Consider the following 17,136-nt stretch of genomic DNA (forward strand, 5'->3'; position numbering starts at 1 on the left):
TTGAGGTACAAAGGTGAGGTGTGCAGTTCCAGGTCTCATCTCCCAGGAGTGTAACATTTCCCGACTGCTTACACAAGCAGCCATTCAGCTACAACCTTGAGAGTGTGGTGAAGAAATACTGTTTCAAAGAGCTCATAGGCCACATAGGAGCATGTGAATCCTCGTTTTTGTGGGTATCTTAAGGGCCACACTATCGTGTACTGATTTACTCAAGGGAAAATGAAGACAGGGCCAGCAGTGATAGTACTGAAACTCGGGGCCCCTTTCTCTCTTCATCCTAAAAAAGGGAACTTGCTAAGTCCACTGGGCTGTTCTAGGACATGAATTGAGACCCAGAACCGAAAAAAGGTGAGTGGGGTCTACACATGTGGCCAGACCACCACGTTGTGCCAAAGCTATCACTTAAAAGATGGGAGAAATTACTTGAAAATTCACTGGGGCCTGGCCTGGTGGCTCTCACCCGTAATCTCCCACCCAAGAACAAAGCAGGCCTGGCCCCATGCAGTTTCTGCAATCAGGTGAATTCAGAATCCTCTGGCCATAGGCATGCCTGCAATTGCAACAGTTTGGAAACAAAGACAAGGGGATCATTGTAATATGGAGGGCAACCTGGTCTTCACAGAAGGGCATTACACCAGATCCTATCAAAAAAAAAAAAAAAAAACAAATTTAACATTAAAGTTTAAGGGTCTGAGGGGCTGGAGAGATGGCACAGAGGTTAAGAGCACTGACTGCTCTTCCAGAAGACTGGGGTTCAATTCTCAGTACCCACATGGTGGCTCACAGCTGTATGTAACTTCAGTTCCAGGGGATCCGACACCCTCACACAGACATACATACAGACAAAATATCAATGCACATAAAATAAATGAATAAATCACCTTTTAAAAGACAATTCTAACATTTCTTTATTATGCTGGGACTTGAACCTAGAGCCTCACTCATGGCAAATGCTCGACCACTGTAATTCCAGATCCTTGCTTTTTTTTTTTTTTTTTCTTTTAATTTTCAGGGACTCCATAAGTAGTCTAGGCAGTCATCCTGCCTTAACCTTCTGAGCAGCCGAGGTTACCGGACTGGCCCTATCTGTATTTATTTGTTATCATCATTATTGTTAGTATCATATTTATTCATTTACTAAGAACCAGGGTTTCTCTGTGTAGCCCTGACTCCTCACTGTGTAGACCAGGCTGGCCTCGAACTCAGAGATCTGCCTCCCTCTGACTCCAGAGTGCTGGGATTAAAGGTGCACACCACCACTGCCCGGCTGAGATACTTATTTTAAATACTCTCTGAAAGTCGCTTAGGCAATGAACAAAAGGGCAGTTCTATCTGATGTATGTCGATTGAACAGAAAACAAGAGGAGCCTGGTGAGTTCCAGATTGATGAAAAGCAAAGGATAGAGCAGGTAACACGTTAGACCCTGGAGGTTGGGCCAGGGAGCAAAAGATGCCGAATCAGAAAGGCTGAGCCTGGGCATCCAGTCCCACCAGGAGCTCGTGGACTAGGGTGCAGGGCTGACTTTCGCACGGTCTCTCGCCTCTCAGGATAGAACTGGTCCAGGAGGGGCGGAGCCCGGGGTGGGCGGGGCAGGCGGTGGGCAGCCCCCCGCCACGCTGCAGTTGCCTGGACATTCCTGGCTCTTCGGGCCGGGGCGGAGGAGCTCCCGGCAGAGCGTGCCAGCCCCGCCGGGATCGTGATCCGTGGGAGCAGGAACCAGGCGGTGGAGGAGCCAGGTGAGCCGGACCCCCTGCACAGCGAGCCGAGTCTGGCTCTGGGCGAGCCCGGTCCCACACCGCGCTCCGGGACGTCAAGGGGAGAGCGGCCACAGAGCTCCGGAGCTGCCCCCTCCAGCCCCGGGGACCTTGGCGCCCGCGCGGCGGGAGTGATTGGGTGGAGGGGGCGGTAAATCAGTAACCCGCAGCGTACACAGGGCCTTTTGTCCCCCTCCGTTCAAAGAGCACCCTGGTCACCGTTCTAGTTACTTATTGCCCACCGGGGCGGGGGCGATGGGCCAGCTGTCTATGCAACTCTGCACGAGGACAGATGACTTGCACCTCTGTCCTAGAGTGACGGGTGGGAGCACTAAAGTAGGAGCACTATCGCCCTTGGGTAACCGGCAGTGTGCTGGAGTAACGATGAGGAAACCAGCGCTGAGAGAGAAGCGGTCACTTGCCCAGAGCGCCCCGTCCTGTGAGTGCGGGAGGGTGGAGAGCTCAGAGCTGTCTCTTGACAGTCTCTGGTCCCAAGTGTTGGCAACCGTCAGTGGCGGGACCAAGGACTCCGTGGTTGTGCGTTCAGGACAGCTGGAAGTGGGAATAAAATCTCCCGACCTGTCCATCCTTTGGGGGCGCTAGAGAGACCTTCTCTGCGTCGCAGGGTGTGGTAGGACTCTTTTGCATGAGGACCCGACCAAACTGAGGAGAGGGGACAGGTCAAGGTTTTAAGATGATAGCTAAGCCGGAGGAATGGAGCTCACAAAAGTACAGGCAAGAAAGCAAACGTGCTGGATTTCAGAATCTCCTAAAGGAACTGGAGGAACAGATAGGGCGACTAACAAGATTGACACCGGCCTTTAAAATGAGGCCTAGAAAAGCTGAACTTGGCGTGTAGGCTTTAATGGGTACCAGCCGGGCTGAGGCAGGAGGGTCACAGTGTGAAGACTTGCTTGGTTTACAGAGTGTCAAAGCCAGCCTGCCTGATCGACTTGGTGAGCTTGTCTCAAAATATAAATAAATAAATAAATAAATAAATAAATAAATAAATAAATAAGGTAAAATAAGAAAAACATAATATGATGGCTTGCAGTTAACCTTTAAGAGCTTGTAAACTGGGTCTTAGGGTGATTGGCCAAAAAAAAAAAAAAAAAAAAAAAGGCGGGAGGTGGTGTTGTTACATGTCTTTAATCCCAGCACCTGGGAGGCAGAGGCAAGAAGATCTCAGTGAGTTGGAGGCCAGCCTGGTCTACAGAGTGAGTTCCAGGACAGCCAGGACTGTTACATTGAGAAACCCTGTCTCGAAAAGCAAGTGAGCAATTAAACAAACAAACAAACAAACAACAACAAAAAACCCTGCTGGAAGGTAGAAGGTGAAGAACTGAGATTTGTCCAGATTCCAAGCACGAAATGACCAGGACCTGGCCTAAGTAAGGGCAGGGGAAATGAAATATACTGAAGAATGACTAAGGAGGTCAAATGGATTGACCATAGGGGGCAGTAGGTCAAGGAGAGGGAGTTTAATGGGCAGAGTTCCCACTTTGGGAAAATATGGAACATAACTTTTAAGAATGGTGCTGTTTTCTTCGACCTTACATATATTAAAGTTTCACTGATGCAAATTCACAAAGCAACTATCTGTGGTGACACACACTTTTTGCTGTTGTTGTTGTTTGTTTTTTTCAAGACGCAGCATCTCTGTAGCTTTGGAGCCTGTACTGGAACTAGCTCTTTTGGCCCGGTGGACCTTGAACTCACAGAGTTCCGCCTGCCTCTGCCTCCCGAGTGCGCCACCACTGCCCCAGTGACTCACATCTTTAATCCCAGCACTTGGGAGGCAAAAGCTGGCAGATCCTTGGGTTCAAGTCCAGCCTGGTCTACAGAGTGAGCTCCAGGGCGGGCCAGGTTAAACAGAGAAACCCTGTCTTGAAAAACCAAAACATAAACAAACATGAAACCAAATTCACAAGGCATTCCATACTTAAAAAGCAGGCTCTGGAGTTAGGGCTCTAGCTCAGCAGTCGAGCGCTGACCCAACATGAGCAAGGTCCTGGAGAAAAAGAATACTGATCCACAGACATCAGTCCTGCCCCGGACTAGGTGACAGGGCTGTATGCCCCTGGGACTACACTGGTTCCCTGCTCAAGTTAAGGCTTAGCTCTGGGTCCTCCTTTTGGGAAACAGAGATCCTGCATTTGGACAAGGGTTACTAGGTGCGGTGAGTGCGTGAGTTATACTTACCAGCAACCATTCGGGAGCAGAGAATGATTGGCTAAGGTCGGACAGAGGGTGCCAGGTGAGCAGTCAGTGTGGGGTCGGGGAGCACACCTCACCAACACCCTGTGTGTGCCATCCTGCCAGGCATTGTCTCTTTTAACCCAGAAGCAATGATATGATGATAACGATCCAGAAAGGGACAAAGATAGGTCTTGGCAAGACTCGGGATTTGAGTTTGCCACTACCAGACATGTAAAATCTGTGTTATTTGCAAAACCAGCTAAACATGAAGCTCAGTGTAGTGTTTGCTTAGCATGCAAGGAGGTCTTGGGTTTAATCCCCAGCTCTGCAAAAAAACAATAAGCAAAACCAAACAAACTCCTACATTGTCTAAGACAAAGCAGGGAGGGTACAAACCAACTGACGTGTCCTCAGGATGCGTTTCTGGCTCAGAGCGAGGAAGAATGTCCTTAATTTGGACAGTGCCTTGCCAGAGGCGAGCACCCAGCCGCTGGACATGGAAATGTCAGTAAAGCTGAAGAGTGGGGTACTGTTAGACAGCATCCAGATGCCGAAGGCTGGCCTTTCTTCTTTAACTCTTCAGCAATGAATTCATCTATTCAGCAAAAAATAAATGATGTGTACCGAGAGCAAGCGAAAGATATGTCACCATCCTTGCTTCCTTCCAAGAAAAGAATCCTAAAACTGCTCTTTCTGTGAAGGCATGCCAGGGTCTCAGTAGGACCCAAGGCAAGCAGGAAGTCCAGCACACCCCCACCCCCCACCCCCGGCAGAACCTCCTGTGGGGAGGCCTGGGCTTTGGCAACAGAGGTGCTGGTTTCAACCTTGGCCCTACTACTGTCTGGCTGGGGTTTGGATGAGCCTACTGACTGCTTTCTCCCTCCGTTTCAGGAAGGTGGTCAGCGGGAAGTCTGGCCTGGGTCCTGAGAACAGCTGGAAGGAAATGTGGCTGCTCTCGGCCCTACTGAGCATCCTTCTGGGGACGCCAGCCTTGTTCCTTGAGGCCTCTGAGGAAATGGAGCTGGGTACGGCCTCTAAGGTGGGAGAGGGGGGCAGGGAAGGGGCTTCTGGCTGAGCCAAGCTGGAGAGGATCCTGGCTCCGGCCCCAAGAAAGGGGCAGCAAGGCAGGGCTCGAGCGTTGAGATTCACTCTCTGGTTCCCAGCAAGCACCCTCCTATCTGTATGTCTACAAGAGAGGATTAGCCTTGCAGGGCACAGAGCCTGGGCTAGGCTGCAGAGCCAGTGGTGAGCCTCTTGGCTGTATGTATATGTGTGTGGTTGTATGCACTGGGCGTGTTGGTTGGGAGGTCCAAGCAGCATGTGTGATGTGTGTACCGAGTATAGTGTGCCTTAAAAGTGTGGCATGTGTCCTGTATGGCACCTACAGCATGTACCTTGTGTGTATATGTGTGTTTATTTGGGGCAGTAGCATGTCTAGCATGTGTGCCAAGTGTGTGTGTGACAACTCCCAGAAAAAGTGTGGCATTGTCCCTATGCAGAGCATTTGTAGCATGTGGTTATGTGTGGGGGAGCAGCATGTGTCTGTCACGAGATGTTCCACATGCATAGTAGCATGTTCTGTGTGCCAGGTGGGGGCTTGCCTCAGATGGAGCTATGGGTATCACTGACTTCTGCCATCTGCCCTCAGAGCCCTGCCTAGCCCCAACCCTGGAACAGCAAGAGCAGGTGTTGACTGTGGCCCTGGGGCAGCCTGTGAGGCAGTGCTGTGGGCGTACTGAGCGCGGTGGTCACTGGTACAAGGAGGGCAGTCGCCTGGCATCTGCTGGACGAGTACGGGGCTGGAGGGGTCGCCTGGAGATTGCCAGCTTCTTCCCTGAGGATGCTGGCCAATACCTCTGCCTGGCACGTGGTTCTATGACTGTCTTACACAATCTTACCTTGATTGTGGTTGGTAAGAGATTCTGACGGGGAGTTTAGGGGTGACTTGGGAGAGGAACTCTCTTCTCTTGGACTTCAGATACCTTCCTTTGTCCCCCGAATAGACTCCTTAGCCTCCATCAATAATGATGAGGACCCCAAGACCCTCAGTGGCTCCTCGAGTGGGCATGTTTACCCCCAGCAAGGTTGGTATGCCTTCACATGGACTCCCCCACTACACATCTGGTCGCTGAGAAGAGACCTATATGGGAGTCAAGGTCACCTTAGTAATTAGGGATCCTAATTACCCTTCTCCCTATAGCACCCTACTGGACACACCCCCAACGCATGGAGAAGAAACTGCATGCAGTGCCTGCCGGGAACACGGTCAAATTCCGCTGCCCAGCTGCAGGCAATCCCATGCCCACTATCCATTGGCTGAAGGATGGACAGGCCTTCCATGGGGAGAATCGCATTGGAGGCATTCGGGTGAGTCTTGGCATCCAAGTCCATCTGCTCCCCCATTTTCATTTTTCCCGTCTAGCCCCTCCCATAGATCAATATCTCTAATGAGGAAGGTAATCACAGAGCCCCAGGCAATGGGCGGCTCTGGCTCAAGTTCCCAGTCTGCCACTCCCATATTTTGCCCTTTTGTCCCCTCAGCCTTAGCAACAGGTGACTCCTTTTGTGTTCTGGTGGAGTTCTCACTGAGGTTTATAGGGAGGGGCACTGAAGATTCATTTTTATTTATTTTTTATTTTTGTGTGAATAAATACCATATGCATTGATGCCCACAGAGCCTAGAAGAGGGCACCAGACCCCTGGGAGCTAGAATTATATGGGCAGTTGTGGGCTGTCTGGAGTGGGTGCTAGGCAACAAACCTGGAACCTCCAAAAGAGCAGCAAGTGCTCCTAACCACCGAGCATCTCTCCAGCCCTGATGATGCTGGTTTTGCTTTTGGTTTTGTTTGTTTGTTTTTGTTTTTATTTTGTATTTTTGAGACAGGGTCTCTGTAGCCCTGCCTGCCCTGGAGCTCACTAGTAGACCAGGATGATCTGCCTTGCCTCTGCCTTCCAGGTGCTGAGACTAAAGGCATGCGCCACCTCACTGGGGTGATACTGCTGTTTTTGAAATAGGGTTTTACCTTAGAGTTCAAGCTAGTCTCCAAGTGCAGCCTCTTGATTGGCATCTCCTTCTGTAAAGACTGGTAGGCGTCACAGGCGTCAGCACCTCACTTTGAGGCTGAGCTCCACGCTGTGAAGAGGAACCCGAGACCCAGAGTGGGCAAAGACTAGCACAGTGGTTCTCAACCTATGGGTCACCACCCCTTTGGGGGTCAAATGACCTTTACACAGGGGCTGCTTATCAGATATCCTGTACATCAGATATTTATATTACAATTCATAACAGTAGCAAAGTTGCAGTTATGGAGTAGCAATGAAAATAATTTTATGGTCGGGGGTCACCGCAATATGAGGAACTGTATTAAGAGGTTGTAGTGTTAGGAACGTTGGTTCTAGCACAAGGAAGCACTCCCAGGTAGGGTGCAGCTAAAACTCAAGACTCAAACTAGGGCTCAGACAATGTTTTTTGCTTGCTTGTTTGTTTGTTTGTTTGTTTGTTTGAGACAATGTCTCACTGTGTAGTTTTGACTGGCTTGGAATCCATTTGTAGACCGGACTGGCCTTGCCTTCGCTTTCCAAGTGCTGGGATTAAAGACGTGAACCACCGTGCCTGGCCTTTAAATACTTTTTTTCCCTTTTAGGATTTATTTGTTTTATTTGTATGAATGTTTTGCCTGCATGTATACATGTGTACTTTGTATATGTCCAGTGCTGCAGAGGCTAGAAGAGAGTGTCAGATCCCTGGGACTGGAGCTACAGATGGTTGGGAGCCACCATGTAGGTGCTGGGAATCGAATCTGGGACCTCTGGATAAGAGCAGCCGGTGCTCTAAATTACTGCACAATCCCTCCAGCCCCTTTCCGACACTTCATACAGCCTTGTTCTCTGTCTAGGGAACTCTGGCCCTGGTCGGATCCTCTCGGGGCCTAGGGAGATTGAGAAGATCCCCATAGGCAGATCCTCTCCTCCCTCTGCCCTGGTCCCCTATGGACACTTCCTTTACTTCCAGCTGCGCCACCAACACTGGAGCCTGGTGATGGAAAGCGTGGTGCCCTCAGACCGTGGCACATACACGTGCCTCGTGGAGAACTCCCTGGGCAGCATTCGCTACAGCTATCTGTTGGATGTGCTGGGTGAGTGGGTAGGCTGAGTGGCAGGACAAAACAGTTTCACTTACCTTGGGCTCCAGCCTGCCCTCGGGGTGGGTATCTTGTCTTAGAGACAAGGTAGAGTCAGTCTTAGAGGAGTCAAAGGATCTGAAGGGAATAAAGTGGACCTAAGGAGCAGACTCTGCCTAACGGAAAGTGAGAAGGGCATCCAGGCAAACGGCACAGGCTGAACTCAGTTCAAGAAAGCAATGCATGGGAGCTGGAGAGATGGCTCAGAGGTTAAGAGCACTGGCTGCTCTTCCAGAGGTCCTGAGTTCAATTCCCAGCAACCACATGGTGGCTCACAACCATCTGTACTGAGATCTGGCGCCCTCCTCTGGCTTGCGGGCATACATCGAGGCAGAATGTTGTATACATAATAAATAAATAAATCTTTAAAAAAAAAAAAAAAAGAAAAGAAAAGCAATGCATTAGTGGGCGGGTGTATGCCATGGGGCAGCATTTATGGGGGTGGGGGACAGGCTGTGGAAGTTTAAAATGTGAGTCTGAGAAGCTGTCCAGGACCTAAAGGCAGTAGAGCCTTAAAAAGTTGAAGGGCAAACAGAAGATGGACAAGTTCTGCGCTGTATGTCTAGAAGGTCCTTCCCTTGAACTGCGAGGGTGGCTGGGGGCAGGTAAACTGGGTGATTTCGTGGGTGCCACCGGTCAGGGTTGACGGCCTGGCCTGGTCCCCAGAGCGGTCCCCGCACCGGCCCATCCTGCAGGCGGGGCTCCCAGCCAACACCACAGCTGTGGTTGGCAGCAATGTGGAGCTGCTGTGTAAGGTGTACAGTGACGCCCAGCCCCACATCCAGTGGCTGAAGCACATCGTTATCAACGGCAGCAGCTTCGGCGCTGACGGCTTCCCATACGTACAAGTCCTAAAGGTTCGGTTCCCGCTATTAATTACCTGGGCCCCACCCTTTTCCCGCTGGGGTGGGATGCTCCCCCCAACCACACTCCCAGGTACAGTCTGGCCCCAGACCCTCCTGTGACCCAGCGTGTCCGCCGCTTCAGACAACAGACATCAATAGCTCAGAGGTAGAGGTCCTGTATCTGAGGAACGTGTCGGCCGAGGATGCGGGAGAGTATACCTGCCTGGCGGGCAACTCCATCGGCCTGTCCTACCAGTCAGCGTGGCTCACGGTGCTACCAGGTGAGGGGGCGGGGGGAGGGGGAGGCTGCAGTAGCCTGTTGGGTAGGGCAGTTTCCTTGGCCTGTGTGGGGTACAGTATTTGTTTATTTGGGGCACAGTACGTGTTAGACAAATTCTTTCTTGCTGAATTCAGCAGGGATATGTATTTGATTTTACATGACTGTCCACGTGACCCTCAGGGATTCTAAGACTTTATGTAACTGCCACTTTTCCAGTGCGTGTGTCCCTATGTGTGTTGGTTGCTAAGGGGACCTAAGCTATGGCGGGGAGGATTGATCAATCCGAACACTGACCGCTCAGTTTCTCTGTCTATGTACTTCTGACGGCAAGAACAGAGGAAGACGTCACGTGGACAGCAGCAGCGTCTGAGGCCAGATACACAGACATCATCCTCTATGTGTCAGGCTCACTGGCTCTGGCTGTGCTCTTGCTACTGGCCGGGGTCTATCACCGACAAGCGTTCCACGGCCACCACTCCCGCCAGCCCGCTACTGTACAAAAGCTGTCCCGTTTCCCTTTGGCGCGCCAGGTACTGTGTCTGTCCCCCAGCCCCCACCCTGTATGGCTCTCGGCCTGACTCCAGCAGGCAGAACAAATCTCCTACTTTGCAGTTCTCTTTGGAGTCGGGGTCCTCTGGCAAATCAAGCCTGGCCCTGGTGAGAGGCGTCCGGTTGTCCTCCAGTGGCCCGCCCTTGCTCACGGGCCTTGTGAATCTAGATCTACCTCTAGACCCACTTTGGGAGTTCCCCCGGGACAGGTATACTAACCAGGGTAAAGATGGGGGTGCCAATGCAAGCGTGGTACCCACAGATCTGAGGCATGGGCCTTCTTGTTCTCCAGGCTGGTGCTCGGAAAGCCCCTGGGCGAGGGCTGCTTTGGGCAAGTGGTTCGCGCAGAAGCTTACGGCATGGACCCCTCTCAGCCCGACCAAACCAGCACAGTGGCTGTGAAGATGCTGAAAGGTATCCGTGGCAACCTGGGCAGGGCACGCTGGGACCAAACTCTACTGCTGGCCCTGGCAAGTGACTTCTGAGCCCCAATCTCTCCTGTGTCTCTATAGGGATGAATAGAGAGCCATTAACTCTCAGGCTGCAGTTCATAGGATGTGTCTGGTACATGGGACTTAGTAAATTTTTAGTGCAGGCTAAGGAATTGGTTTTCTTGAGGCTGGGTCACACTCTAGCCTGGGCTGACCTGGAACTCACAGTGATCCTCCTGCCTTATCCTCCCGAGGACTGGAATGACACCTGGATTGCTCAGTAAATGTTAACCACTGTGTGATGACCCCTATGAGAGCTGTGGTGGCTGAGGCTCTGGCCTCCTTTCTCTTTGTCTTCCACCTCATCCTCATCAACGCCACTAAAATATCATACGTGCGCCGTCATCACATATTCCTCCCGCTCCAAGTCTGTACCTTTAGTGTAGAACAGCCGTCTGTTGAAGTCCCAGTCTCAGGGCTGGAGAGATGGCTGAGCCCTTAAGAGCACTGGCTGCTCTTGATGAGAACCCGGGTTCAATTCCCAGCACCCACATCAGGCAACTCAAAACCACCTGTGACTCCAGCTCCAGGGATTCTGACATCCTCTCTGACCTCTGAAGGCACCCCACACACATGGCATACCCACACACATGAACAAAAGCAAATCTTATTTATTTATTTAGAGGTTTGTTTAATTTTTATGTGTAAGTGTGTATGTGTGCGAGTGTGTGTGTATGTATATACATCTTTTTTTAAATTTTGTACATTTTTCTTGATATTTATTGAGCTCTAATTTCTTAAATCTTAAAAAATTAAATTAAAAAAACCATAAGTGGAAGGTCCAAGCTAGGTCTAGGGGCACAAGCTGTAATTGTAGGTACTTGGGAGATTAAGCCAATAGGATGGCAAAGTCAAGGCCTGCCTAGGCTACAGACTGAGTTCAAGCCCTGCCTGGACAACTTAGTGAAACCCTTTCCCAAAATATGAAGAGGTCTGGTTAAATGTCTTGCTTAATGTGTAGGGCCAACGTACCGTCCCCAGTAATGACAGAGAGAGTAAAGCCCAGACCTCAAGCAATGCCCCAAAGTGTTCTGCATTCGCTTAGCATCCGTCCAGTGGAATCTCTTTTACTTTTATTTTTCAAAGTTTATAACTTTACAAAAATTTAAAAAAAAAGAAAGAAGAAGAAACTAAAGTTTATGGCTTTTTAGGCAAGATCATATTATACAGTGCTGGCTGGGCTGCATAGACCAGGCTGGACTTGAACTCACAGAGATCCACATGCCTCTGCCTCCCAAGCGCTGGAATTTAAGGCAATTATTGTTGTCTTATGTGTGTGAGTGTGGGCATGTGTGAGCACACACCATCCTGTGCAGGCGGCTCAGAGAACACTTGGTGGGATCCATTTCAGGACCCTCACTCTGTCAGGCTTCTGCACTGAGCCACCTTGTTAGCTCCTTCATGTTTTCCTCTGTATTTATTATATATACATATACATATTTGATGTTGGTGGTGGTTTTTTGAGACAGAGTTGCTTTGTGTACCCCTGGCTGTCCTGGAACTAGCTCTGTACCAGGTTGGCCTCGAGCTCACAGAGATCCGCCTGTCTCTGCCTCTGGAGTGCTGCATCAAAGGCGTGTGCCACACTGCCCAGCTTATTGTTTTGTTTTGTTCTGTGTAAATCATATCATGCGCACTCAATCTCTTTCTGCTTAATATTATACCATTTGGGCCCAGTCCTCTTGCTGGGCTCCCATTAGAACCTGTTGCTGCTGTCCCCAGCCACTTTGCAGGAACAACCCCAACCACTGCATTGCTCTCTTTCCCTCCTTCCTTCCCTCCCTCCCTCCTTTCATCTGCACAGCTGGAGACAGCTGGCACTTTCTGGGAGGCAGTGATTATGAAATAGGTTCCTTTATATTGATGTGTGGCCAGGATAAGAATCATGTCTTTGTCCCAAGGCTTCAGGTCAGTCCTGGGGGCCTAGTCCCTGGTCCTTAGTCCTGTCTTCTTAAGGGAAGTCATAGAAGTTTCTCCTTCCCAGATGATAACAAGACCTCAGGGTACTTTCTAAGGACCAGTTAGCACAACTTCCTTCCTGTTGGGAGCTTCTGACTCTCCCATCCCCTGGACCTCCTCATGGAAAGGTCAGCCCTTAAGATCTTTCATGTTTCATCTTTGCAACTTCTGTGAGCTGTTCTGCTTCATATAAGACAAGACTAAGGTTCAGAGAGATTGAGAAACTTGTGAGGTATGTGTGTGCTAGGTGTGTGTGCATGTGGGCTGGTGGGGGTGTGCAACCCCCGCTGTCCTCCATTACCTACTGCCTTTTGTTTCTGAGACAGTCTCTCTCTCACTGAACCTGGAGCTTGCTGTTTCAGCTGCACCAGCTGACCCTCTAACTACCACCTGCTGCCACTCTCCGTGACCCAAGTGTTAGGGCCACGGCTGCTGTACTGCTGCACCCAGATTTTATGTGGGTGCTGGGAACCTGAGCTCAGGTCCTCTGTGTGTGCAGCAAATATTTTATCCACCGAGCATCTCCCCAGACCATTGAAGGAATTATGTGAGCCAGGCATAGTGGCACATGTCTTTAATCCCAGCAATCAGGAGGCTGAGATAGGCAGATCTCTGAGTTCAGGGCTATACAGAGAAACACTGCCTTGACTAAATAAATAAATAAATAGGATTTCATTCATATATATATTCCTGTTCGGTCTCAAACTCATGGGAGATTAAAGGTGTGAGCCACCACACCTGTGGAATTACTGTTTTTAAGCACTTGGTTTTTTTTTTTTTGAGAATTCCATACATGAGTACACATTTACATCATTTTCACCCCACTCTATCCTCCTTCCAAATCCTCCATGCTTCCCACTCCCTTCCAAATTCATGGACTCTTCTTTAAATACACACATGCACACACATACATGCACACGCCTGCACGCGCATACACACACTCATTGTTTTGAGGGCTTTTTGTCTCATGTAGCCCAGGCTAGCCTCCTGTTCATCAAGTACTAGGATCAGAAGTGGGCTCTACCATGCCTAGTCTTACGTAGCGGTGAGGACCAACTGCAGGGCTTCACACTAGGCAAGCACTCTACAAGCTGAACTACATCCCTAGTTCTAAGAGGCTTCTCTTTTTTGTTTTGTTTTGTGTTGTTTTGTTTGTCGAGACAAGGTTTCTCTGTAGCTTTGGAGCCTGTCCTGGAACTCTCTCTGTAGACCAGGCTGGCCTCAAATTCATAGAGATCTGCCTGCCTCTGTCTCCCAAGTGCTGGGATTAAAGGTGTGCACCACCACTACCTGGCTAAAAGGCTTCTTTTAAGGCCCACAGCCCAGCAGGGTTTCAGGCTGGATCCATCCAAGCCCTGGTCCAGTGTTCCTTGCCTGCCCCACCCTATGCTGCTCTATGAAGCCGAAGGGCAGCTTCCTCACCCCAGCTGTTGGCTTTGCAGACAATGCCTCCGACAAGGATCTGGCTGACCTGGTGTCGGAGATGGAGGTGATGAAGCTAATCGGCCGACACAAGAATATCATCAACCTGCTGGGTGTCTGCACTCAGGAAGGTAGGGCAGGAGCTGGGATACAGACGGGCAGTCGGGATGCAAAGGCACAGTCTTGCCAGCCTTCCCATCCCCTGGCCCATGCCTTTCCCCTGTAGGGCCCCTGTATGTGATTGTGGAATGTGCCGCCAAGGGAAACCTTCGGGAATTCCTCCGTGCCCGGCGCCCCCCAGGCCCTGACCTCAGCCCTGACGGGCCTCGGAGCAGTGATGGGCCACTCTCCTTCCCGGCCCTGGTCTCCTGTGCCTACCAGGTGGCCCGAGGCATGCAGTATCTGGAGTCTCGGAAGGTGTGGACAAGAGACAGTTCTAGTGTGCTCTGGACCACTCTAACTCCTCCATCTCCACGGCTTCCATGCTGGTGGCTCCTTGTTCCCTGTTCACTGCTCTGTCCTTTATACGTGGCTCCATACAGATGCAGCTAACTCTGCATGTCCCCACTTGTAACACTGCATGCCCCCATTCTCTCTTCACCTAGTCTCTAACCCAAGGGCGAGGCAAATGAAGCCATGGTGCAGGTGTGGGCTTCCTCCTTTTCCTTTTTCTGGTGCTGGGGATTCAGCCCAGGCCTTTGCCCATTCCATTTCTTGTCTGTTCGGGGGCGAGTGACCCTATCCCCTGGACTTACTGTGAAATGCTGAGCACAGCTCCCGGACATGTGTCCTGATATACCGAAGTCCCCTGCCCTCTTCTTAGTGCATCCACCGGGACCTGGCTGCCCGAAATGTACTGGTGACTGAGGACGATGTGATGAAGATCGCTGACTTCGGGCTGGCCCGTGGCGTCCACCATATTGACTACTATAAGAAAACCAGCAATGTGAGGGGCAGGGCATAGATACATGGGAATGAGGTGGGGGCTGGGCCTGGTATGGAAGGTATAGGCCTTGTGCAACTCAACACCATTGTCCCCACCTTCTTCCTCTAGGGCCGCCTGCCAGTCAAGTGGATGGCTCCTGAGGCCTTGTTTGATCGTGTATACACACACCAGAGTGATGTGTGAGTCCGGGAGCCGGGGTCTTAGATATCAGCTATCGTCATCCCGCCCTCTAAAAAGCCAAGGCACTTGCCAAAGTCATAAGATCCTAGGAGCCCCCCCGATTAGGCCTGGGACCTATGTAGCTCCAGACTCCAAAAGAAATGAGTGCCCCTCCCTGTCTCCAAGGGTGGGATCATGACTGCAGAGGCCTCTACCACAGCCTTAAGGAGGAAGGGTGCTGGGCCCTGCTGAGCCCCACTTCTACCTCTAGGTGGTCATTTGGGATCCTGCTGTGGGAAATCTTCACCCTTGGGGGCTCCCCATACCCTGGCATCCCGGTGGAAGAACTGTTCTCACTGCTGCGAGAGGGGCACAGGATGGACCGGCCCCCGAACTGCCCCCCAGAGTTGTAAGGATGCCCTCCCCTGCCCAACCTGCTTTGGCCCTGGTTACGGAGCAGCAACCCACTCGCCTCTCTCCTCTTTCTGGCTTGTGTTGTCCTGAGTCTCCTCTCTAGTGAATTGCTCTGCTTATCCCTCCCAGGCCCCTGAGGCCAAGCCCCAGGAAGCCCACAGTCCCGGCTCTGCCCTAGACATAAATTCTTTGACTCAACCCCAGGTACGGGTTAATGAGGGAGTGTTGGCATGCGGTGCCCTCTCAGAGGCCGACTTTTAAGCAACTGGTGGAAGCACTGGACAAGGTCCTGCTGGCTGTCTCTGAAGAGGTACTGCCCACTCCTGCCCCGTGCCCTCTCTCCACGGCTCCCGTGGCCTGGTGACATAAACACGAAGCATCCGTCCCAGAGGCTGGAGGCTGACCAGCTTTGCTCTTTGCAGTACCTTGACCTCCGCCTGACCTTTGGACCCTACTCTCCCTCCAATGGGGATGCCAGCAGCACCTGCTCCTCCAGTGACTCTGTTTTCAGCCACGACCCCTTGCCACTCGAGCCAAGCCCCTTCCCTCTCCCTGGAGTGCAGACGTGAGCAGAGGCCCCATGTTGTACGAGCGGGTAGGTCGGTGGCAATGGGCCTCCTGTTGGCAGCACCAGCCTCTGACTTGAGGCTACTGCTGCCCCAGATCCTCTGGCCCTGCTTTGGGGAGGCCCATTCCTGGTCCTAAGGTTCATAGTTCAGGCCCTCTGCTCTAGCCTTATGTTCCCAACCCAGAATTCAACTCTAGTCTCAGGGTCTTGGCCCCGCCCTTGGACCTATCTTCAGAGAAGCTAACTGTTAGGGGCTTCATGCTCTGGGCTTTGGCATTTAGCTTCCATCTCAGGGGCTTGCTAGGCCTGACTACAAAGCCTTTGTCCCAAACCTTTCTGATTGCCCAGACTACCTAGAGGTTAGAGTCCTCTGACCTCCTTGACCCCAGTCCCAAGCCTCACCTCCCATCACTGTCCCAGCATCTTGGTGGAATGAGTACCAGCTCTGGTGTCCCTGAGAGACTAGAAGCCTGTGGAAAACACAGAAGACGACATTTTTATAAATTATTTTTTGAAATAAATCTGTGTGCCTGGTGTCTCCCCTGAGGGGCAGGGCGTAGGGTGGGAAGACTCCCTGTGCTGGGAGCTCTGTCTGGGTGACAGAGACTGAGGGATGTGTGCCAGGCCTTCAGTTGGCTTCCACCCCCAGCTGTGCAGACCCAGAGGTGGGTACGCACCCACCCTTCCAGAACCATCCTTGTGTGTGCCATGGTGTGAGAGTTCATGGGCAGATGATCCCATACTGCACCATCTGTAAGGCAGGCCCTTGTACCCTCAACATGTCCTGGATGCCTGTTTGGCCCACAGCTGTCCTCAAGGGAGCTGGTGCCCCCTCCCCCATCTGCTCAGCATTAAGCAAACTGACCGTTAAAGCCGGCATGAAAACAAGCCTCCAGCCGCTGCCTGCTCCCAGGATCTGGATCTGCCAGCTCAGACTCAGGGCTTGCGGGGGCTGTGCCCGCCCCTGCCTTACCCTGGCCTGTCTCCCAGGCAGCAGCTGCTTGCTGCCTGACTGAGCTGCAGCTGTCCCAAATGCAGGATCCTCCCTGGAGACTGTTTCAGCCCTAATCTCAGCCCCGCCCTCCCTCAGAGGGACTGGCTTCCCAGAGCTCTGAGCCTGGAAACTTACTGGGCTCCATCCTGGCAGTTTCAGCTGCTCCCTAGCCCTGAACCTTAGGGTGGGCCATGGAGGGGCCAGAAGTGGTCCCAGCCTAGCACTTGGCGCTCTGCTACATGGCTCCCATGAGCTCTCTGGGAGTGATGGCTGAAAATGTGTTTACGCTTCTGGGGGCTAGTATAAGAATTTGAGCGTGGAGCTGAAGAGATGGCCTATCATCTAAGAGCACTTGTTGCTCTTCCTTAGGACCC

General features: G+C 51.6%; 1 protein-coding gene across 3 annotated transcripts; it reads left to right on the plus strand.

Moving 5' to 3' along the window:
- The first annotated feature begins 1,579 nt into the window (after window positions 1-1,579).
- Fgfr4 (fibroblast growth factor receptor 4) lies at window positions 1,580-16,289 on the plus strand. 3 transcript variants are annotated; one of them, XM_050144040.1, is made up of 18 exons: window positions 1,580-1,737; window positions 4,846-4,979; window positions 5,603-5,866; window positions 5,958-6,038; window positions 6,155-6,321; window positions 7,967-8,090; window positions 8,802-8,992; window positions 9,123-9,261; window positions 9,597-9,790; window positions 9,873-10,018; window positions 10,102-10,223; window positions 13,702-13,812; window positions 13,908-14,098; window positions 14,505-14,627; window positions 14,736-14,806; window positions 15,058-15,195; window positions 15,405-15,510; window positions 15,623-16,289. In XM_050144040.1, the coding sequence occupies exons 2-18, from the start codon at window positions 4,898-4,900 to the stop codon at window positions 15,767-15,769; spliced, it is 2,397 nt and encodes a 798-aa protein (XP_049999997.1). In that variant the 5' UTR covers window positions 1,580-1,737; window positions 4,846-4,897; the 3' UTR covers window positions 15,770-16,289. The 3 variants fall into 3 exon arrangements, with proteins under 3 accessions (XP_049999997.1, XP_050000000.1, XP_049999999.1); XM_050144043.1 differs by having other exon boundaries at window positions 9,885-10,018; XM_050144042.1 differs by lacking the exon at window positions 1,580-1,737 and adding an exon at window positions 2,013-2,194.
- The last annotated feature ends 847 nt before the right edge of the window (window positions 16,290-17,136 follow it).

This window comes from Alexandromys fortis, unplaced genomic scaffold (assembly GCF_014885135.2).
Source record: "Alexandromys fortis isolate MF-2015 unplaced genomic scaffold, M_Fortis_MF-2015_v1.1 scaffold_1, whole genome shotgun sequence".
Lineage (NCBI taxonomy): Eukaryota > Metazoa > Chordata > Mammalia > Rodentia > Cricetidae > Alexandromys > Alexandromys fortis.